Genomic DNA, 24,175 nt, shown 5'->3' on the forward strand with positions numbered 1-24,175 from the left:
ATAATAAATAAAGATTTATTCATTTATTTTTAGAGGGAGAGTTGGTGAAGGGGTAAGAGAGGGAGAGAGAGAATCCCATGCAAATTTCCTCCCTGAGCACGGAGTGCAGTGCAACACAGGGCTTGATATCTCCTGACCTTGGCATCGTGAACTGAGCTTAAATCAAGAGTGGAATGCTTAGCTGACTGAGCTACCAAGTACCCCTGAAGCATGATTTTTTTTAAGGTGGCCCTGGAGTTAGAACAAGAAATCATAAATATGTGAGTTAGAGAAGGGAGGTTGAAATGGAGAAAAGGTGAAATTTGATAAATGCTTATGAAGCGAAAAATTAGCAAGATGTGGTTGTTGAATGTTGGAATAAAGATGAAGGAATTATCTGGGCTTTTGGCATTATCTGAGATTGGCATATAGGAGGAATTGTTTGAAGGGAAGAACTGCATTCAGAATTGATATTGTCCAAGGAGAGGATATAATTAGACAAGAGCAGTGAACTGAGGTCAGAACCGTTGGCCTTTATGGAAGTGATGGAAAATAAAACTTTTTAAACGATATTTGGGGTCAACAATGTCTGATGTAACTGAGTACTCCTGTAACATAAAGATTAAAATATCCTTTGGGTTTGGCTGTGTCAGGATGAATGAGATGTAAGGTAGTAGATTCAACCTAAGTGGATATATTTTTTAAAAATATGTAACTAAGATGGGAAACAGGGAATGCCATATGTTGAAAATATAGGAGACTTGCAGGTATCCATGAGGTGAAGATTGAGGACACTAGCTAAAGGAAGATCATCTAAAACTTTTTTTTTAAAGATGATCAGTGACTTGACCATATTTATAGGTTTTATAGGTTGAAGGGAAAAGAGTAATGTTGAAGGTACAAGGCAGAAAAGGGAAAACTGAACAAGTTAGATGAGGACCAGGATGAAGATCATTGTTTGAGGGGCTAACTTTTAACGGGGAAAAATCATATACCAAGAAAGAAAGGGTGAAATTAGGGATGGGACAGATGAAGACAGATGGGGAAAATGGATTTGGGCTGGCAGTTGAGGTAGTTCTTGCCTGAAAATTGCTATATTTTGGGGGAAGTGAGGTAACTCATTGAGAAGGAAAGTTTTGGTGCTAGGTTAGAGGACTTTGGGAGGATTATCTGGATATTAGAATAGCTGCTAAGGTGAATGGTAGATTGAGCTCACTAAATGATAAGTAAAAATATTACTGGAGGAATTGAAGGCACAGTGGAAATTAGAGACCGTGTATCCATAGTGGCTCCAATCTATAGGTTTGTTACAATCAACTGTACTAGTGAAGAAATCAAACGTTTTGGAATTAATTCAGATTTGGGGTTGGCTAAGCCAATGTATCAGAATTGCCAGGATGGGAAGTTGTTGGTATTTACAGTGCTTCAAATACTATAATTGAGGGTGGAAAGGCAGTGAGTGAGGCTGGGATGGGATTCGTGGCTTGCTAGAAAACACAGGAGGCTTACAGATATCTATGAGGTGGAATTACTGTAGGAGTGAAAAAACTAAAGGATAAGACATGATAAGAATGCAGTATTGGATTCCAAAGATGAGCACTCTGGGTAATAAGTGACAACGTTTAGGATTTAAGTGTGTGGCTAAGGTATTGTGAAGAGGTAGGAGGTAGTTCACGACTTGCTACACCATTGCACAGGTGATGCAAGTGAATTTTGAGTCACCCATGATGTGGGTAGGATGTGTTACAGTACAGAGTGTATCTATGAATTTAGGAAATTTGGGAAAGTTATCAGAAGGTTGGTAATATGGGTGATGTGGGGTTATGGTGGGATAGCTTAGACTTAAATCAATAGCTTATTGAGCTCTTTTTCCCTTTTCTTAGAAGATGGAGAATTTAGAACATAATCCTATGCATCTTATACTTCAAGAACTTGAGGCAGTTATCAGTGTGTGCTTAGTACTCAAGAGTTTTAGGGGAGGTATTTGTGTTCAAATACCAAGTTTCAATTAAAGAAGTTGGAAAGATTGGCTTATAAAGAGACTGAGGATATAAAAGCATTTACAAGATCAACTCAGATTACTGTATTGTATTGTTTATGTATACACTAATACAACATTAAGCATAAAGTACTTGTAACACTTATAGGAAAGCAGTTAACATACTCATTTATGTGTGGTAGTAATAATGCCCCTCTCTCTTAGTGGAAATAACTCATGTATCCTACAGTAGAATGTCAAATGCTGAAGGTTGGATTAGAGCAGCTGCTTCTTGGTGCAAAGCTAATGTTTGCTATTTGGGAATATAAACATACTATCGCCTGCTTCAAAAGAAATAAGAAATCCAGGATTTTAAAATGTTAAATCTGTTGAGTTTTTAGTGCTTACAAGTAAGTAAAATCAGAGTTTACAGTCTCTGGAGTAAGGCAGTAATCTGGGACTCTGAAATGAAGAGCATATAATAGCAACTTGTCTAATATGGTGGTTTCCAATCCCGACTGTACTGTGAATTAGTAGAGAGGTTTTTTAAAAAAACACTAGTTCCTAGTCCTCACATTTGGAGATCTGATTTAATTGGCCTGTGCATCAGTATTTTTTAAAAGCTCACCAGATGTTCTAATGTGAAGCTAAACTTGAGAACCACTGGTCTAATAGGTAGTATGGAGTGACAGCAGTCCCAAAACCATAGGTTCATGTTAACAATGACTTCTCGGTACCTCTTCTCATTTATGGTAATTTCATCTGTCTTTATCCTTGACAACAGTTACTTCCTTTGCTTGTGTTTTTAAAACTTGTGTTCATAAGAATCACTTAGAAACTCATTAAAAATGAAAATTTCTAGGCTTCTTCTCAAGAGATTCTGATTCAGAAAGTGGAGATGTGGAATCTGTATTTTCACAAGCCTCTTGGATGATTGTGATGCAGGAAGGCCTGGAGATTGAAGTTTGAAAAATACTGCCCTGTACCATCTGCTGCTGGTGACATATAAATCTGTATCTAAAGCCTTGGCTTCTTTCCTGAGCTCTGTATTTCTATATTCTACTGTCTGTTAGACACATCTTCATTTGGGAACCTCAGACTTTTCACTGAAATGAAATACATCAGTCTTGAGACGACTTCTACCTGTTGTCCACACATCTTAGATACAGGTGGACTACATTTCCTGATCTTCTTCCTGCTAGTTGTGACCATATGGCTAATTTATCTCCAATATAATGTGAATAGGAGTTCTACATGTATTCTTCTGCACACATTTACCTTTTCCCATCTTGCAGGATGGGCCCTGGAATGGGATAACAGCAGATATTTGACCTTGGAAGCCACATGTTGAACTAGAGTGGTCAAGCCTGGGTTCTAGGGTGATTGTGTGGAGTAGAATCTTTCACCCTGGAATGCCTACCCTAGACTGTTTTGTACAGATAAACTTCTTTTGTATAATGACTCAAGATGACATTTTTTTGGTATTTATGTTATAGCATTTTAGGCATATCTTAGCCTCTATAAGACTCGTCGCGCTTGTAGGTATTAGAGATAAAACTGAATAATACAGGTAAAATTACAGGTAATAATACAGGTAAGATATATTCTGACTAAAAGATCTTAGTCCATATCTCATGCCTAAAATGCTTTGGATATAAATATGTAGTTTTGTGAAAAGAGCTCTGGACTTGGGTCAACAAACTTTTCAACTCTGCTGCAAGATAATTGTTTGATTTTGGGTAGTATAGTGTAGCAAATCCATTACCTTAAGGCACGGTGCCCCTGATATTTCTGCATTTAAGAAAAAACACTTGAGGTCTGTGCTTAACTTCTCTTTAAGTTTGTACTATAAGTTATGAAGCCATTTTGTCAAAATGATTCTTGAAATCTTAATTCCTTTTTTAAAGTTCCTATTGACTAGAAATGAAGTAACTGATATTTTGTGTGGAATATTTGTGCATGTTGGATGTGGGAAGGAAAGAAAAATGAGGTCCTGAATAAGTAAAATGCCTTCATTCTCCTCCCACCCCCACTTTGTCCCACTCTGCTATCCTTCCTTCCTTCCTACTTTACTGAATTTTACTCTTAACCAGTAAATATTTTTGTGGAAACTGAAGAATCCATCACAATTTGTCTGGTTTGATTGGTGTGAGGGGCAGGAATTACCTGGGGGATGTGTATAAATAAAGGAGAATCAAGAGCTTCATGAATCTTTTGAAACCAGCATCCAAGGTAATTATAATATAGATGGTCCAAGGAACACATTTTGAGAAACGGTACTTTACAGGGCATTAATTCTTTCCATCTTTCATTTTTCTGGTGACTCTGCCTTCTGTACATGCCCAGCACTATGGCTGAAATATTTGAAATGTTTGTGATATAGTCGAAGACACTATCTTAACTCTCAAGTACCTTTGGTAATAAAAACATTAGTTAAATATGTGGGTTTTGTTTTTGCTTTTTTGAGTCTTCATGGGAAGTATTCTAGTTGTACTGTTGTATTTGTTCAAAGGCTCTTTTTGATTTGCCTTATAATTTATTGTATTGAATTCATTATATGTATTGATTTCTTTATTTTCAACCTAGCTAGAAACCCTGTATGTAGTTTTGAAGGTTTTTGATGTTAAGTTTTCTTTGTATGGTAAATAGGACTTCATCTTAATTACAGTGCAAAGTTTTTACCATGTGATTTATGGAATGACATTAAAAAACACACCCAAGTTTCCAGTATCCTGTTGCTCTATTCAGCATGCTTTAGGGCCATTGTTAAAACGAAAACCAAAATTCTTTAAAATCAAGATGATTACTTGCACAAAGAAAATTATACTAGATGATATCATTTGAATTTAATAATTAATTATAAGTGTTAGAACTAATACATGTTTAAAGAAAAATAGTATGACTAAACTTGTGATATTTCTATCATTCAGTTTTTCCCTTTTAATTTTTTTGAGTAAACTAATGATAATCTAGAGATTCATGTTTTGCATTTTAAGTACTCAATGATGATTTCGTAAATAGCTTTGTTCTAATTTGTACAGTTCTTCAGGAAACAATACTATATTTTAATGTCTAGCTTAAATTTATTTTGCCTCTGTAATTTTAAATACATAGATTTTCTTGTTAAAATAGATTTTACATTTGAAGTAATTTTAACGAATCTTAACTAATGGTCAAGAAAACAGAAACCTCCAAGTATGTCAGAGGGTTTGAGTCATTAGCAATCTAGGGTCACTTTAAAGAATTTAGGTCATACAAAACCAGGCTAGTTCATTTCCAGTTTACCCTGCTGTTATTGTGTAGCCCTTTGAGCTTTCAACCTTCTTCTTTGGTAAGATCTGGATTCTGTTTTTCTATCTTAATGCTGTGATACCATCAAAATTATTTCTCAGTTTTTCATCCTCTGAGATGCTGCTTCTGAAATTGGCAGGTATATTTAGAAAAGCAGCTCAATAAAGATGGATCTAGATCTCTGAGCTTCCTACTTGTCTTGCATATCGGTTTCATAGTTCTTTATTACATTTTTAGCTCTCTGATGACTCTCAGCAGTTTGCTTAAAGAAAGAAAAAAAAGCCCAGTTCTCCTGGATTTTCTCTTGCAGTTGTGATAAATGGAATCACGAAATTCCCAGGTTTTGGATGTAAAAGTAGTTTTTGAATGTGGTAGTGGTGTTTTGTTGCAGTAGCAAAAATTGAGGTGAATCTTGAATTAAAGATATCTTTGTCTTGAACTCTGTGAAATAGAAATATTTTTAAATGGTATGCCAAAGATTTTATTAGTAGAAAATGTCTATTAAATACGTAGTATAGAATTAAAACCATGAGTGAATGCACAGAAATACAAGCTGTTAAACTAAGGGCAACAGAACACTTAAAATTTTTCTATTTATAATTATTTTGTGTTTATTAATCATTTGATAGCATTTAGTTGCAATATGTAGCAGAAGGCACCGAGATTTAGGAAAAACAATGGCAGGAAGAAAATCTTTAACCTTTTATTTTATATAAAGGGCTATTTTTAAAAATTTTTTATTTATGAAAGCTTTTCTTTGAATCTGTTCACTGACTTCCTGCAGATTGGGTAAAGAGAATCATGATATTTGGAAATGACATTGAATGTTAAGAATTGCTGTGTTAGGGACGCCTGACTGGCTCAGTGGTTGAGGGGGTGTGATCCCAGGGTCCCAGGGATTGAGTCCCCCCATCGGGCTCCCTTCAGGGAGCCTGCTTCTCCCTCTGCCTATCTCTCTGCCTCTCTCTGCCTATCATGAATAAATAAATAAAATCTTAAAAAAAATTGCTGCATTAAGGTATAGCACTTTTCTGAATAAAGGAAAAGTAAATAGGAACAAAACTAAATGACAACAAAATAGAAGTTGCAGAGAGAATATCCTGAGGTGGAGCATCCTAATCACCTGACACTGATTTCTCATTGATCCTGGGAAGATGACCTGAGACCATGTTAGTAGATGACCGCTATGGTGATCAAAAGAAATCATTAAAGTGTATTAATGATTTTCAGACAATAGGTGGTCTTATGCTTTTCCTTAAAGTAAATATTAAAAATGAAAATTCTCTTCTTAAAAGTTCCGTTTACATTCTTTTTTTTAAATTTTTTTTTTAATTTATTTTATGATAGTCACAGAGAGAGAGAGAAAGAGGCAGAGACATAGGCAGAGGGAGAAGCAGGCTCCATGCACCGGGAGCCCGACGTGGGATCCAATCCGGGGTCTCCAGATCCTGGGCCAAAGGCAGGCGCCAAACCGCTGCGCCACCCAGGATCCCAAAAGTTCCGTTTACATTCTTAAAAATTCCTATCAGATCATGTTAAATCACAAGGAACTGTATTTTTATCACATTTTCATAAGCATATATACTTACTAGAACATATAATGTAAAATACACAGTTCCGGGTAGGTGTACTGCTCAGTGAATTACCATAACTAAACTATAATCTAGGTTGAGAAATAAAATATAACTTGCATTCAGAAGCTTCCTCTTGCCCCTACTCAAATTTCTTTTTCTTCTCCAAAGGTAATCATCAGTCTGACTTAAAGGAACCTTAATAGTAAATGGGAAAAATTACAGTTGTGACTTAAAATTTGTCAAACCATTAATCTTTCTTGTCAATTAGAAATGTCTAGGGAAATGAAGTGGTAAAACTAATACTCATTTAGTATACTGTAATTTAAAACCTTAGAAACATTGAGAGAGTTTTTATTTGTAAAAAAGTTATCAAGAGTAATCTGAACGGTGTTTGCCTTCCTGTTGTGTAACTTAAGATATGGAGCCAGCATCTTTTTTATGTCTTGATGAGTTATCATATTCCATTCTAAGTTTGAATCAGTTTCTAACATTTTATCCTTTGCATTTTCATTGTGAAATTTCTGAGAGTTCTTTATTTTTTAATTTAATTTTATTATTATTTTTAAAGATTTTATTTATTCATTAATGAGAGACAGAGAGAGAAGGGCAGAAATACAGGTAGAGGGAGAAGCAGGCTCCCTACAGAGAGCCTGATGTGGGACTCTATCCCAGGACCCCAGGACCCAAACCCAAAAGATGCTCAACCACTGAGCCACCCAGGTGCCCCTCTGAGAGTTCCTTTAATATGAAGTATTTTGTTAGCCTCACATCTTTGGGGCATCATCATTTGTGTGTGTATGTGTGTGTGTCACAACAACTTTTGTCATTTATGTAAGTAAGTTTGCCTTCACTAACTTCCTCTGGCTGCATATCTCATGTTTCTTGAAAGACAGCATTGTCAACATTGCCATGGTTAGCTATTTCTTCTATAACTCCATTTATATTTAGTTTTGACTTTCACTTCTACCATCTAACACTGTTTTGTTTCTTGGCTGAACTTAGTATTCATTGGCCAGTTCTCTTTCAGTTATCTGTTCTTGGTAAATGTCACATAGGTTTATCAGCGGAGACAAGAGGTAGCAATACTACATTTTTGTTGTCTGTATATGCACTGAACAACAGATATACAGTGACCAGTCCAAAAGACCTTGAAAAATGTAATGTGATTGATCACTACACTAACTCATGTAGTGATTTGTGGACTGAGAGCTGGCAGCTTTATACTCATTTATATTTCCATCATCAAGGTATATAAATTCCAGTTGTTTCATGTCCTTGTCAACACTTGGTATTGTCAGTGTATTTCTTTTCTTTTTAAAATTTGAGTTAATGGGTTAATATGTAAAGTACTTAACTTGTGTTGTAGGCATCATCCCTCTTAATCCATCATTCCCATTTTGCAAATGAAACAGGCACAGACAAGTTAAATAACTGTCACACCTTTCCTACAGTAAACAAATGATGGAGCCGGGATTTGAATTCTGGCAGACTTGCCTCAGACCCTATGTTCTTAAGTTTTGGACTATATATAAATTAAAAGGTTGAAAATAGAGTAGAAAATACTGTTTGCTTATGTAATTTGAATGTTTAGGAGGTTTGAAGAAATTTTAATACTTGATGTTACATGTTATAAAGAAACACATTAAAATGGGCAAGTAATTCCAAGAAAGCTGTAGAATGTTTCTATGTATTTCTCAAACTGATAGATTAAATTTATGACTGTATACGTGTGTATATGTGTGCCTCAGGATTTCTGAACTTTGGCTCTGTTGGCATTTTGGGCTGGATAGTTCTTCATTGTGGGGGACTGTCCTATATGTTACAGGATGTGTAGCAACATCCCTCATCTCTTACCCACTAGAATCTAATAGTACTCCCCAAGTTGGTGTGACAGGCAAAGATGTCATCTCTGGACATTGCCACATGTCCACTAGGGAGCAAAATCACCCTTCTTTGAGAACCAATACTATAATAAGGATTCTCATTAATAGACTCCTTTTTTATTCTTAGATATATTTTAAATATTTTTCATTTTTATAATTTGGAAAAGCCAGGTGTTTACATTTACAGTATCAAAATCTCAGAGCAGTAATGATAGCTATACTAATCATGTGAGTACAGTTAAGCATGAGTGAGCTGTTTCTGTTGGTTTGCTTGAAACCAAATGCAAACTACCCTAAACAGGTATTATGCCAAGAAAATGAAAGAAATCAAAATATTCTGTAGCATTTTGTGACGTTAGATTGAGAAAAAGCCAAATTTGTACAGACAATTAGAGAAGGAGACAAAAAGGAAACTTGTTAATGAAGATAAGAAAGGCGTTCTGACAGCAATGTATTCCAGCTCTATTTAGTATTTGCTCTCTGTGTGGACCTTGGAAGTTTAACTCTGTTTTGTGAATTAGAGTACTGTTTTCCATTTTTGGGACCATTGAATCTGTAGCAATTTCAAACCCAACCCAAATTGTTTGTTCATACGGAAGCTAATGTGTCTGTTTACCCTTATTTTCACTACTGGATGGTATCATTTTCCTATTTGGTTGAGAAAACTTAAAAGAACAGGTTATCTTAAGTACATATTTAGTGATGTGATACCTGGTTTGGTTTTGTTTTCCATCGATCTTCATATCCTTCACCATTTTTTATTGGTATGTTCATCTTATTCAGCAGTGTCGTTAGCATGTATTAAATTATGAAACATTAATATTTAAGACTTTGCCATTTGTATTAGAATTTTCTGCCTAATTGGAAATTTGCTTTAAATCCAATTATAATTTTTAACTTTAGAGCCCTTTTTAGCATGTAGTTTAAAACTTGGTATTTTGATACAAAACAGGCTTATAATTGTCTAGTATTTTTTTTCTCTTGAGGGGTTTTTCCCAATTGTCCCTTCCTTCCAAACATTTAGCTTTTTATTCAGCCCGAACTTATCATATTTATTATAAGAAGGGAATTGATTATACTTTTCCCTAAATTATCTCAGAGTTAGGTAAAATGTTTAAAACACGAGGATCTGGAATACGTGGATGGCTCAGCAATTGAGCATCTGCCTTGGGCTCAGGTGTGATCCCAGGGTCCATAATTGAGTCCCGCATCAGACTCCGTTTGAGGAACCTGCTTCTCCCTCTGCCTGTGTCTGTGCCTCTCGCTCGCTCTCTCATGAATAAATAAATAAAATCTTAAAATAAATAAATAAAATTCAAGGATCCATGTGTTTGGGAGAAGGTTAAAATGAAATCATGGACAACAAAATTACAAAAACCTAAATGATAGAATACCATTCATTGCCAAGTTGCTGTGTTCAAAGAAGTTAGGAAAATGAAAGGTCAAGAAGTTGAGTAAAATTAAGATGAAAAGGCCATATACATATATGCAGATAACTTTTGAATCCATATCTGTAGGGAATGCTCTTGGAAGTGCCACTGTAAAAAAAAAAAAAAAGAAGTGCCACTGTAAATAAATATGTTTAATTTTATTAAACTCAGTGTTTCCCAAGGTTATATATCCATAGAACCCCTCTTCGGATTTTATGGTGAAACGAAAAATACCGACATCTTGTGGATTAGTATTTTTTGGAACATACTTTGAGAATGGGCTTTTACTATGAAGTCAGGTCTCTGGTAAAAAACGAAGGTATAAATCAGCTAAAACATACTCCTTTATCTTTATGTAATGGCTTTCTAAAATTTAGCTTCTAAAATGCAAAATTTTAAGATATTGGCAAAGGATGGGGTGAAAAAAAAACTCCATCCATTTTTTTTGTATTCTGTGAGAAATATGAATCTGTAAGTAACCTATTTATTCTTCATTGAATTGTTTGAGAATTTTTGAGAGGTATGTAATTGTTTAGACCAGGGGTTGGCAAACTAGAGTTCTTGGGTCAAATCCAACCAGCTGTCTATTTTAGTAAGTTTTATTGGAACACAGCCAGGTACATTTGTTTACATACGGTCTATGGCTGCTGTTGTGCTATGGTGGAATGTTGAGGAGTTGTGATAGAGACCACATAGCTCACAGAATCTAAAGTATTATTTGACTCTTTACAGCAAATGTTTGTTGACCCCCAGGTTAGTGGGGGGGGGGTGGAGTCTTTCTGCCTTGTTTTCACTTTAAATGTGCTTCATCTCTGTGTACTCTGAACTTCCATACCTGAAGTTCTTGAAATTATCTGCATTTCATCTTCTGTAAAGAAAATTCCTTGGGAAGTTAAGTTGAAGTGTGTTCTAGAGGTTTTATTATCATGAGCAGGTTTTAAACTCTACTAATACACAGAATTCCATAGTTTTGCTTTTCTTTAGGATTAAACTGTCAAGCAGTTATGCTGTCATACTTAGCTATTTCTTGCTGCAAACCTTTATCAATTTGATGGAACTCATAGTAGAGTAATACAGTCAATAGAACTAGCTAACCATCTGTTGAGTGTTGTGTACCAGGCCCTGTTCTAAGCACTTTACGTATATGATCTCATTTACTCCTTGCAACAACTCTGTGAAGTAGGTAGTATTATCCCCACTGTATAGATGAGGAGATTAAAGCATAGGGAGGTTAAGTAATTTGCTTAAGGTCCTAAAGATAATACTTTAGAAGGGTCTTTCAGTGGTTAGGTGGCTAGTTCATGAGGACCTTAACATGCCCTAACCCCGTTTCTTTCCTCTAGTAGATTATACTTCTGTCAAGCCCTATACTCGGAGCTAGTATGTTAAACTTTGGTGCTCTATCATTCTGAACTCTAAGAAGGCCTTCTGGTTCATCATTATGTCCTACCCATCAACATATGATACTTTCACAAGGCAGTTAGTTTGATCACTATAAACATACATCAGATCTCTTCACAACCTTGTTCTTTGTGAGGTTCCATTTCTTTTACTGTATCTCTGCTCAGTCATCTTCTCAGAAATGTCCTCGCTGACCGTTTTATCTAAAATAGTCTCCTTCACATCCACCTTACTTTCTATTACTTGTCACTCAGAAGTATTTTATTTATAGGCTCCTTTCCCCCATTAGAATATAAGCCTGGTACAAGGACTTTATCTTTTCACTTCAAAATAGAGTAGGTATATTTTCTACAATTCTTGGCATCCCTTTTCCATAACTGGAACCTAACTGCCCTCCCAACACACTTGCCTCCTCATTCCTTGATTGATCAGATGAGTTCTGGGCATACTTCTTGCTACCTCTGACATGCCACTCTTCCATTGTCATCTTTGAATGTTCCCATTTATTCCATTCTGTCCTCATCTTTGTACTCTTAGATAAAATTCCCAAGGCCCCATTTTTTCTTCCTTGATGATTATAATTTCTGGTTCTCAGTCGTCTCTCTCCCTCTCCCTTCTGATTTGGTGATAGGTTTGTTTGTTTTTTTTTTAAGATTTTATTTATTTGAGAGAGTGCACAGGAGCACACAAGCAGGGAGAGGAGCAGAGGGAGAAGCAGACTCCCCACTGAGCAAGGAGCTGGAGCCCTTCCCTGGGATCATGGCCTGAGCCGAAGGCAGACACCCCCAACTGAACCACCCACGTGGCCCTTGATGATACTTTTTTCTTTTTTTTTTTTTAAGATTTTATTTATTTGTTCATGAGACACACACACACAGAGGCAGAGACACAGGCAGAGGGAGAAGCAGGCTCCATGCAAGGAGCCCCGTGCGGGACTAGATCCCAGGGCTCCAGATTCAGGCCCTGGGCCAAAGGCAGGCACTCAACCGCTGAGCCACCCAGGCGTCCCGATGATACTTTTTAATAGCAGTTCTTTCTTTTGCTTTTCAGCTCTTATCTTTAGGTATCCACAGGTATGGTCAGACCCTAGAGTCATCACTGGGACTGGTTGTGCCTTTATCGTGAGCTCTGAATTTCTGCTTTTGACGTAGGGATAAGGTGTCTATATATGTTAGTGAGGTTCTGTAATTCAGTCTTTCTCAAAGTCTTATATGCATCAGGATCACCTGGAGAGCCTTGTTAAATCCTGAATACTGGGTCATACCCTTAGTTGTGGTTTGATGCCCCTGAATTTGCATTTCTGTCATATTCATAGATAATGCTGAGGCAGGTCTAGGAACCTACATTTTGAGGAACACTGCTCTAATTAATAGTCCTCCCTCCCCCGTCAAGACCAATACCAAAAATTTCTACTCTGCTTCAAGCTTCATTCACATTCTTGCTTTCTTTACTTTCTATTAATGATTTCTAGCATTACTTTCCTCCAGTAAAGGCCTTCTAAAGAGATATTTCTCACATTTTCTCTTCTTGAAATGAGAGTTTTTCTCTTCATGTTTTCTCTTCTTTCCTTCAGTGCTGTTCTCTTTTACCTTGTTTTTTTTGTCTCATTTTCAGTTGATTTTGTTGATTTTTGGCTCTTTATCAGTTAACTTTGTGTCTTAGTTTAAAATCAGTTTCTCCTACAGTAAATTGGCTTTTTTTTCTACTCTCCAGATATGATTAGATAAATTATTTCCCTCAAAGTATTGTTCCAGTTCTCTCCCTTCTTTCCTCTGCCAAACTTTTTTGGAAGAAAACTAATGGCTCAACTGCTTTGGTAGATAATGTCATGATTTCTTATAATCTGTTTTGGTTTCCAGAGTTTTATTGGACAAGTCCATTTACTGGTCAAATGACTCCTAAGTCACTAAATGCAGATATCTCTTCCAGCCTATGTAGTATTTGATACTAACTCTACCCTTTCGAATCTCTCTTCCTTTGCTTTTTTATTTAGTCAGTGGTTTTTAGAGTTTTCACTGTTCTGGTTGCTTCTATTTTTGTTTACATCAATACCGTTTAAACCGTCTCTGCTTTTTCTTGAAGCTTGGAATACTTTCCTGACAATCTAAATCTGTGCTAATACGGGAGCCGGTAACCAAAGTCTCACTTGAAATATGGCCAGTTCAGACTGAGATAGATATTCTGTTAGTATATAATACACCACACCTTGGGACTTTCAAGATTTAAGATGAAAAAAGAGAATGTAAAATATCTCACTAAATTTTAAAATATTGCGTAGCCCCAGTGGCTCAGCGGTTTAGCGCCACTTTCAGCCCGGGGTGGGATCCTGGGGTCGCAGGATCCTGGGGTCCCGGGATCGAGTCCCACGTTGGGCTCCCTGCATGGAGCCTACTTCTGCCTCTGCCTGTGTCTCTGCCTCTCTCTCTCTGTCTCTCATGAATAAATAAATAAAAATAAAAATTAAAAAATTAAAAAAAATATTGATTATATGTTGATAATATTTCAGATACATTGGGTTAAATAAAAATATTGCTAAAATTAGTCTACCTGTTTCTCTTTTCATTTTTTAAAAATTTTTTTAGGGTTTTTATTACTTGAGAGAGAGCATGGGTGGTGAGGGGGAGGGGCAGAGGGAGATGGACAAGCAGACTTCCCACCAAGCAGGGAGCCCTAAATCAATCCAGGGCTTGATTCCAGGACTCTAGGATTGACCTGAGCTAAAGGCAGGCATTTAACCAGCTGAGCTACCCAGGTGCCCCCTTTCTCTTTTTAAATACAGCTGTTATCTTTGTGGTTTGATTATATTTCTGTTCAACAATTATCTAAATTTTATCTTTCTTTAAGGATCTTCCAGATCAGTTTTCCATCTAATATAAATTTTCCATCTAATACAAATTATAATACCAGCCTTGTGAAACATTTACTCCCCACCCATAATATACAAAGGTTCTTTAGAACCTCAGTAATTCCCCATAGTGCCTTTCATATATTGGGATATAGAAATATGAAAAATATATGTACATATACATGAACACAAATAAATGACGTGGCTAGTATTACCACTCTATCAAAGAGGATACTTAAAGTAGATGATGCCTTTGTGATGTTTTTGCTCAGTCTGATGGGAAATATGAGAGATTGATGTGAAGGCAAGGAGAGACCTTACTCTGCTCTGAGATATTAAAAATCTGACCTGTGTTTCCCCCAAATATATTCAGTCACTCCAGGCCACTCTAATGGTTCTGGACTATGCTGTTGTGATTTTACTGCCATCTTGTGTCAGGATTAGGAAACTGTAGTCCAGCATTTTGTCTAATCCCTCACCCTGCCTCCTGCTGGAGAAAGTAGGCAGTCTTTCCTCTGCATGTGGGCCTGCTGTTCTTCTTCATCCCCTAGATAAGTTATTAATAAGAGCTCATTTAATTTCAGTGTAGGAAATCTTTATTCTCCTTCTTGGAGTAGTCTTTCCTTGACTTCCCTGATAACTTACCAGTTTCCCTCATGTTTCTGTGGCTGTTCTGTTTCATTCTTCGCCCATTTCTCTTCCAATGTAATTTTTTAGTCCTAGAATTCTGAGCCCTACCCAAGGCTTTAAATACTGCTTATTTAGAGAACAATTTATAGTTACAGCCAGAAAATCTGCAATATTGTCACTGGTGTGTCTAGTTGCCTACTCACTGGATGTTACATGTGCATCTCAGACTTAACACATTCAAATCTAAACGTGGCTCTCCTACCCCACCCCAGTTTCTCAAATCTGTTTTTCTCATTTTGATAATCCATCATGCCAGAATTCTGGAAATCATCTTGGCATCCCATCTCTCATACTCGTTAGTCAGACATTTACCTTGTCCCATTGAGTCTACAAAGATGCATTCTAGTGCATATTAAAGTGCTCCTTTCCTCTAGCCTTATTTTTTTGTTGTTCTTTTTTGCTCTAGCCTTCCTTATTTAAGCTACTACCATCTCTTGTTTACATGAGTAAGCTCGTAGTCTCCTTCATACACTCTTGACTGCATTCACATGTTTCATGTTTATTTGCTTAGTATCAGCCTCTTCTAGCCTGAGAGTTCCATGATGGAGGTGTGACTGCATGCAAATGGTTTACCACTGGGTCCTCAGCACTTTGGTACAGTTCCTAAGACCCGTATAATTCATATATAGCCACTCAGCTCTCAGTGATGTTGATATGGCTTCTGTAGTTTTGCTGATTGAGCTTGAACACAGTAGAATTTCTTGGATGCTTTATTGTGGCATTAGTATTTTGTCTGTGTTCATTTATGGTAAATGAGTTTTAGCTGTTTTATACTTGGTCCGGAAAATTTGTAAGGACAGTATATATTTTGGGTATTAATCTGCTAATGACTACTTATATGTTAGGAACTGCTGATCAATATGCTGAAATTTTCTGAGCATTTGAAATTTCATGCCATTGGTTTGTCTCTTAGTGTTCTTCGTCTGAAATTCAGTGTTCCTTAATTTTAATATGGAAATACCCTTGCTGGGGATCCCTGGGTGGCGCAGCGGTTTAGCGCCTGCCTTTGGCCCAGGGCGTGATCCTGGAGACCCGGGGTCGAATCCCATGTCAGGCTCCCGGTGCATGGAGCCCGCTTCTCCCTCTGCCTGTGTCTCTGCTTCTCTCTCTCTCTCTCTCTCTCTCTCTCTCTCTCTCTCTCTCTCTCTCACTATCATAAATAAATAAAAAATTAAAAAAGGAAATACCCTTGCTAAATGTGCAGTTAAAGCCTGTTTGATGCCAAGTGTTCCTTTAAATGGAGGCTCAGGTCTTTATAGTTTCATTTAATAATTTTAGTTTGCTTTGATTTAAAGTTGGTTCTCCCTTATAAAAAGTAGAGGTAATTTATTAAAAGCTGATGTTTAGAGATAAGCAACAATCTGTACACTAAGGATGGAAACTGAAGATAACAGGGACTTAATAAGTATATACAAGGGTTTCTTAACCTGGTATTTGGTATTACTAACATTTTGGGTCAGATAGTTTTTTGTTGTGTGTGTGTATGGGACCTGTCCTAGGCATTGTAGGGTTTTAGTGGCATCCCTGGTCCCTACCCACCAGTGGCAACACTTCCTCTCCAGTTGTGACAACAGAAATGTCCGTAGACATTGCTGAATTGGAATGTAGGAAGCAAAATCACAGCAGTTGAATACTGGTAGTATATACTGTCCTTAGAAGTGAATAAAAGTCCATGAAATGTCTCACTTGGGAAATCTTTGGCATTCTGTAGATGTCTTTGAGAGTATGGCAATTGTGTAGAATATTTTTAATGGCAAACAGAAGACTATAGTCATGTTTTTCACATCATAACATTTCTGTGTTTGCTTAGAATATAGTAATTTTTGCTCTTCACCATGTGATTCTACCTCCAAACTGAAAAAATGTACGCATTCTAAATCATATATCACTGATAAAGTTTCATTTTGTGGACTAACACTAGAAGTTAGGTGTGATGGGGTACCTGGGTGGCTCAGTCAGTTAAGCATCTGACTCTTGGTTTCAGCTCAGCTCATGATCTCATGATTGTGAAATCAAGCCCTGAGTGGGCTCAGTGTAGAGTCTGCCTCAGATTGTCTCTCCCTTTCCCTTTGCTGCTATGCCCCCCACCCTTGCTCATACTGTTTCTCTCTCTAATAAATTTTTTTTTTAAAGTGAGGTGATGGTTAAAAAATAAAGAGGAGGGTACCAAGATTACAACATAAAGAGTATCTTAAAATCAGAGCTTTTGCCATTTGTATTGTGTATATAAGTGACAGGATATAATTCACTTTTTTTTTTTTTTTTCCTTCAAAGGGACATGAGAGATGGCTTTAGAAGAAAAAGTTTCTATTCTTCCCATTATGCGAGAGACCGGTCTCCTCATAAAAGAGACACTCCTTTTTTCAGAGAATCACCTGTAGGTCGAAAGGATTCTCCGCACAGCAGGTCTGGTTCCAGTGTCAGTAGTAGAAGCTACTCTCCAGAAAGAAGCAAAACATATTCTTTCCATCAATCTCAACATAGAAGTATGTATTTTTAAAATTTCTTTTACAACCTCCACTAATGAGAATGTACTGATTCAGATTGCTTTGTGCGTGTTGTAAGATATATTTTCTTAACCTTTTATTTTGAAAATTTTGGAAACTTATAGAGAAGTTGAAAGAATAGTATAATGAATAACACACATTTTTGGGAACCATTTCAAGTTATGGTTCACATTGACATCTCACTTCTAATTTGCCACAGAAAAGGTATGTTTGTAATCATGTTGGAAAGTTATATACTCTTAATCTTTTCTGCTAGTTCTTGTGCTAGTCCATCCTCTTTAGTCTTCTGTCACTAGAAGATATCTGTATTTATATATTTGATAGTATACTTTTTGTGAAAAATATCAGTGGTTTCCCCTAAATATAAGGTATATAGCCTTACAGATTGTATTTTTTTATTTTTTTATTTTATTTTATTTTTTTTTATGATAGACGTAGAGAGAGAGAAAGAGAGGCAGAGACACAGGCAGAGGGATAAGCAGGCTTCATGCTGGGAGCCCAACGCGGGACTTGATCCCGGGACTCCAGGATTGTGCCCCCGGCCAAAGGCAGGTGCCAAACCACTGAGCCACCCAGGGATCCCCCTTACAGATTTTAGAGCTAAAAAAACTACTTAGGTTAATTTTTTTAGTATGTGTTACAATAAATAAATGAGGCAGCTTAATTTTTAGATAATCTATTTTAGCTTTCTGCACTCCCCTACCTGCAGTTGAGCTCATTCATAAACATTTCCTCATGCCTTCTTAACTTCAATATAAGAATTAGTATGTCATAAATGAATTAACATCACATGAGCAAGTCAAGGTGAGAGAGATTCTTACTCTGGGAGTTAGAAGAATATGTCATGGAGGAAATTGACGACATTTGAGCTCATCTTTTATTTCAGATTTCTACAAGTAGAAGTATCTTCCTAGGTAGAGGGGATTATAAGCCATGATACAGACACCTGAAATTTAGCATATTTTTCTTAACTTTTTAGCTTCCTTCTATTAACTGTTTTTCCAAATAAGAGTATTAGTTTAACAGCATTTGCTTCCTGCATGTTGAGAGTGATGGAAGATCACTTCAAATCATTAGATTGTCTCCGTTATAGCTGTTGTTGGATTCCTGTATTAATGAACATTTATCAATTTTTTGCTGTTTTCAGTGCTAGGTAGAGTGGGGCTTCCAAAAAAACATATTTTTGGATACATGTGTATGAATGGTCATACAGGAGGTAAGAATGTCACTTGAAGTAGATTTAAAACAAACCGAATCACTTACATATGCCTAGTTACTTAAAATAAGCATATAGTTCCAGATAACTGAAAGTTTGATTGTGGAGTTCAACTCTGCAGTTTGGTATTTTTTCCTTTGCTTCACTTTCTTCTTTGTCCCGCTCTCCCCTTTGAAGAGAATATTGTCTGAGTTCTAATGCACACTCACATGTACAGACATAAATATTAGCAAGACACCTTCTAAGAAGATATATTTTTTTGGATGTGTATGACTTAAATCCAAACCTAATGATTTGATGAAGAGGAAGAAAGTATCTTTGGAAACTGATTATGAAGGCTTTTGAACAAAACATGAGTAAAATGGAAGCTAAAGATTGTTATTTGACAGCTTGTAGTGAACCTGTTATTTAAGATAGTTGTTAGTGAATTCATCTTATTCTCTTCATTTCTCCTCTGAAAGAGATTTTTAGGGAGACATTTTCTGTCGGCTTTCAGCCTGGTAGTTAGTGGTCAAAGCTTTAGTATCCTGAGACAAAAAGTTAGAGGAACCACTTGTGATGCTCCTCCTGTATTAAGAGTCTCCAAAATATTTTCCCCATCTTTTGAGGCCTAATACCTTTATATCTGGAGCGATGAAAAGATAACAAAGAAAGCTGGGAGACTAAAATATGGTGCAAATTGAGTGAAATAAAGAATAAAACTTTGGTAATGCCTTTATGTTTTGTTTTGTTTTTTAAGTCCTTCAGCTTTGAAAGTAAAATTCTTTAATTAAGAAAAAAGTTTGTTTTGGGAAAACGCTCTTTACAAGTTACTTAATTCCTTAACTCTTTGAGCAGAGCTATTAAAATGCTTTTCTATATTCCTTTCATGTAAATAATTTTCAGAATAGTTGAATTAAGATCATCTTGCAAAAAGTTAAAAGTCTTAATTTTAGACAGTAATTTGGAAAAGTAGTTGTTATGTTACACATTTGTGATACCAGTTCTTTTAATCTAAATGTCACTGATAATTATGGCACCTTGCTTTTTTCTTCAGAAAAGGACTGAGAAACCAAGTCCTTGAATTATCAGTCATTTAAACTGGGTTAATTAGCAACAATATGTTAATTTAGTTTTTTTAGTGTACATTGAAATTTTGTCAAAGATTTTAAATGTTTCTATAAATAACAGGTAAAAATAATTACTGTCCTTATGCCCTCATTTTGTTAAGTTTGACTTCTCATTTTTTACTTTTTGTTCACACTTTTCAGAATAATTTTAATTTAATAATCACTAGTGTTTTGGTCATGATAACCATTGAAAGACTGATTTCTTCATAATTCTTCTGTACATTTAATATATCTTTCATATGATTAATTATAAGCCACAGAATGATTTTTCTACTTTTTTTTAATCCCAACTACTTATTTTCCATTTTGTGCATAAACACACATATACATATGCATATACGTATTTTATTAAATTTCTTCTACTTAGCCTTTTGAGTTAATCCTGTGAGTCTTGTACTGCTTTAGACTAATTATCCTCTTAAAATGTTATTTTCATTCTGTGCTTTATAAGAATTTTCTGCTTATCACTTAATTGGACTAACCTGTTTATACTTGTCACTTATAATAGTCACTATAATATCATTTTTTTGCTCCTTTTTGTTCATATTTACATGCTAAGTCCTAGTTAACCTTATTGCCTTTCCTTTTGTTTATTAGGATACTGTTCTAATTAAAATTTTTGTGTATCTTGTATATTTCTACTTGAAGTTTATTTTTATTCCTATTTAACCAAATATCTCGCCATTTGTCAGCTCTCTCAGATATTTCTTTCTTTTTTTCTTCTCTTTCTCAGTTGAACCTCCCTGTTTTCCTATCTTATTCTTTTGTTTAGGATAATAGCACTAATAATGACACTAGGAATCACTAAGTTCAATCTCCCATAACGTGGGGTTCTCTGTTAAAATATTTCCTGTGATAAATTTACTATATTACAGTCCAGTCCTTCCATCTGTTATAGTTCATTTTTTAAAAAACAATCTTTTCCTGTAATATCTATGTAATACTAGTTACTTGTCTTAGAGCCATTAAAATGTTTCACCGTTTATATATTTGAAGAGTACATAATCTTGGGTTTTTTCCACCTGGGTTCAAATATATTTAATTCCTTCAATTATTCCCTTTATTTAACTTATTTTCAGAGTTTGCTTCCCTGATTTTCTTTCTATTCCTTTTAAATTGTCTTGCCAGAAGTAAACTTTTATCAACTGCATTGTATTGCTGGCCCTTATTGAGACTGTAGACAATTGAAACCTAAGCCATTTTCATATATTACTGTTAAACAAAATGCCCTTCAGCCTGTACTTTTTTTAGGTGCAATTGCTTGGGTGTAGTTTATATATATATTAAAAGAAACCTAAGAATGCTAAATTTCATCTAATTAACTTTGACTTGTTTTTCTCTTCTATAGAAGTCTTCAAATCTCATTTAGTGATCCTATATATTTTATAGCAGATAAAAATAGCTTTGTTTCATTGGCAAAGGAAATAGACTTTGCGTTTTGTAGTAGTCATTAATAATTATCTTGAGTAGCGCACAGCCAAATATAGAAGGCTCTAGAGATTTCTCCATTTATCTCCATTGTTTTCAACCAGTTGTGATCCCCCATCTTGTCTTCCTTTTCTCTTGAGGACTTCATGGAAGACTTTGGTGCTTTTTTGAAACTCTTAAGAAACATTTCCTCTATTAAACAGTGACACAAAGATTGCCTTGGATTGTTTTGTAAATCCACTGTGGCTCCTAGGAATGACTATTTAAATACATAGAAACTACCTCTGTTTATTTCTTTTAAATATTTGCCCATGGAGTAATGTCAAATTTGTCACTGGTGCTTATACATTAATTAGGCTATGTGACATTTGATAGAATTTTAAAAATATCATTATTACAGAAGATTTGCTAGTTTATTGTTTTTGTTGGTCTTGTATCTATTTTTCTATAGTTCTGAGTTTGGGTTTAGCATCCCTTTATTTTCTTGATATCAGCAGCCATTATTCTAAAGACTTATTTTCATTAGTGTTTCTTTTTTTTTCATTAGTGTTTAGTCCTTTTTGAAAGTATATCTTCTAAGATAACTAAAAATGTACAAGAATTAAAAGTATATTTTGAGAAGAGTGTATTTGGAAGATAGACTCCATTGTATTTCAGTGTAGTGGGAAAAGAGATGTCTTAAGACCTTTGTGAATATATTTGGAAGTCCACATGACTTTTTGGATTAGAGCTGAAATTCCAATAAATTTAGAGGTTTAATTCTACTTTTAAAAAGAAGGCTTCTTTGGTGCAGGTTTAGAATGGCAATGGTAATAGAAGTCAGATTGTGTATATTTTAGGCAGTAGAAAGGGAGGATAAACCCATTTTCCTGGTGACTGAATATCATAGTGTTTCTTGGTTGGAAAGTCACTGTATTTGTGTTCAGCATACTCATATGGTCTTTTATTCATCAGATATGTTTCACATAAGTGGTTTGCCAAGCAAGGTAGATCCAGTTTTTGCCCTCTGAGTCTATGATCTGGTTAGGGAGACAAACCAATGTTCATAGGAATAGATACAGTAGGTTGACATTTGAAGGGTGAGCAGAAGTTGGTGGAAGATGTAAATGGAGAAGGATTATTGGGATGAGCTGTATCCTATCCTGTAAGGAGATCCAGAACTATATCTTGGACTTTAATTGATCCAGTATAATGTGCTGTTGAATTTGATTCTGCAATATATTGTTCCTATTTGAGAATCTCTTGTTTACTCACAAGAGAACTTTGGCTATGAGTTTCCGAAGTGGATCCTAGGAGTACAGTTAGAGCTTTTCTAGTATCAGAATGATTGAAGTTCTAAAGCAATAATCAATTAATGATGTTTCCATATGTATAGGCATTTATAGCATCCCCGTTTAAGGGCTTATATGATCTGTCAGTGCCACACATTCAGAATATATACAGTTAGTATAATGTTTTATTTATATTTTTTAAAAGCAGCAAGCCCATGTGGTTTTTAGCCTGATATATTAAAAGCAGAGTTCTATTTGGAGGTTCACTCCCAAATATTCATAGTTAATACATCTTTACTTCAACTTGTTACATCTCTAACCTCCTGAAGATGATTGTTTTGAGGAAGCAGAGGTGGCACAAGCTTTCTCTACCCCTTTATCTGGTTTCTTTTTTCTGTTGTTTTTTTAGTGTCTATCCCACAAGAGCATTTCTCCTGTGTCCTTTCCGTCCTTATTGACTTATTGACCTTATTTCCTACCTTATTGTCTCTGGGAAATCATGTTCTTCCTAAAACCAAGAGCCCCAAAGTTGCATATCTTTATCCATGATCCAGAAAAATAAATCCTTTCCTTAGCATCTGTTAGCCACCACATCTTCATTTGTTTAGATTTTACTTTCTCTTTCAAAGCTTCAGTGTATCACAGGAGATGTGAATGTCTTACCTGTGCTGTGAAGTTTGTTTACTGATCAGATTTTCATTCAAAAATATTTTTCTTCCTGTATGTTAGGCACTGTACTAAAAATTGAAAGTTTGCAAGACACAGTCCCTAACTTACTCATCTCTAATGATGATTTTTAATATTTTTTTATTAGCATCCTTTGTTCTTACATGAGTTATCAATAATTAATAACATTTAATAGGCTTGGATTAATCTACTTCTTTTCATCATTACTTTAATCAGGAAAACAAGAATTTTCAGGAAGAAGGCATATTTCTGAAATCTTATTTTATTCAGAGTCATCAAATATTGTTGATATTCATATCAGCTCTTCTATTCAAAGAGTCACCAAATATTGTTAAATTCTTGCAGTACTTCTGAATGTTCATTGGAATATTAGTCGCTTTTCCTGCTTTGATTTCACCTCTATGGGAAGAATTTTTTTACTAATTTATGGAACTATTGTTCCTCTTCATCATCTTCCTCCCCATTTATTCTTTTACCCACTAGTACATTGACTTGGATTTCAATTTTTGTACTGCCACCTTCAGAATTTTCCTTTCCTGGTTTCTTTCTTTCATCCTGATTTGGAGTTCATTTTCTTTAGCACATTGCAGCAAAGATGTTGAGCCCTTTTGTCCTGCTCTCAAGCAGGGAGTTAGTAGTGTCAGCTTAGAAAGAATGCATGTGAAGTGAATTTGAAGTAATGGCTAAGTAGCTAAGGAATAGCATCCTGTCAGTTAAAAATATAAAGGTATGAGGAAAGAAGTGGATTTAAGAGACATTTGTATTCATAGTGTTGGCTGGAGCCATGTAAGAATAGCAAGTGAAGTTAAAAACGAGAAACACATTCACATTTAGGGAACAGTAATCAACAAGGAAGAAAGAGAAAGGTGTAGTTAGGAACATGTAG

The 24,175-nt window shown here is 35.6% G+C and overlaps 1 protein-coding gene across 12 annotated transcripts in view; it reads left to right on the forward strand.

The window, feature by feature from the left end:
- Positions 1-24,175, forward strand: part of PPHLN1 (periphilin 1) — a 142,967-nt gene that overhangs the window by 40,669 nt on the left and 78,123 nt on the right. For all 12 annotated transcript variants that reach the window (XM_055318945.1, XM_055318936.1, XM_055318943.1 and 9 more), the window contains one exon: positions 17,346-17,557. In XM_055318945.1, the coding sequence (XP_055174920.1) occupies positions 17,346-17,557 (212 nt within the window). The remainder of the gene's footprint in view (positions 1-17,345; positions 17,558-24,175) is intronic.

The sequence above is a fragment of the Nyctereutes procyonoides genome, unplaced genomic scaffold (genome assembly GCF_905146905.1).
Source record: "Nyctereutes procyonoides isolate TBG_1078 unplaced genomic scaffold, NYPRO_anot_genome, whole genome shotgun sequence".
Taxonomy (NCBI): Eukaryota; Metazoa; Chordata; class Mammalia; order Carnivora; family Canidae; genus Nyctereutes; species Nyctereutes procyonoides.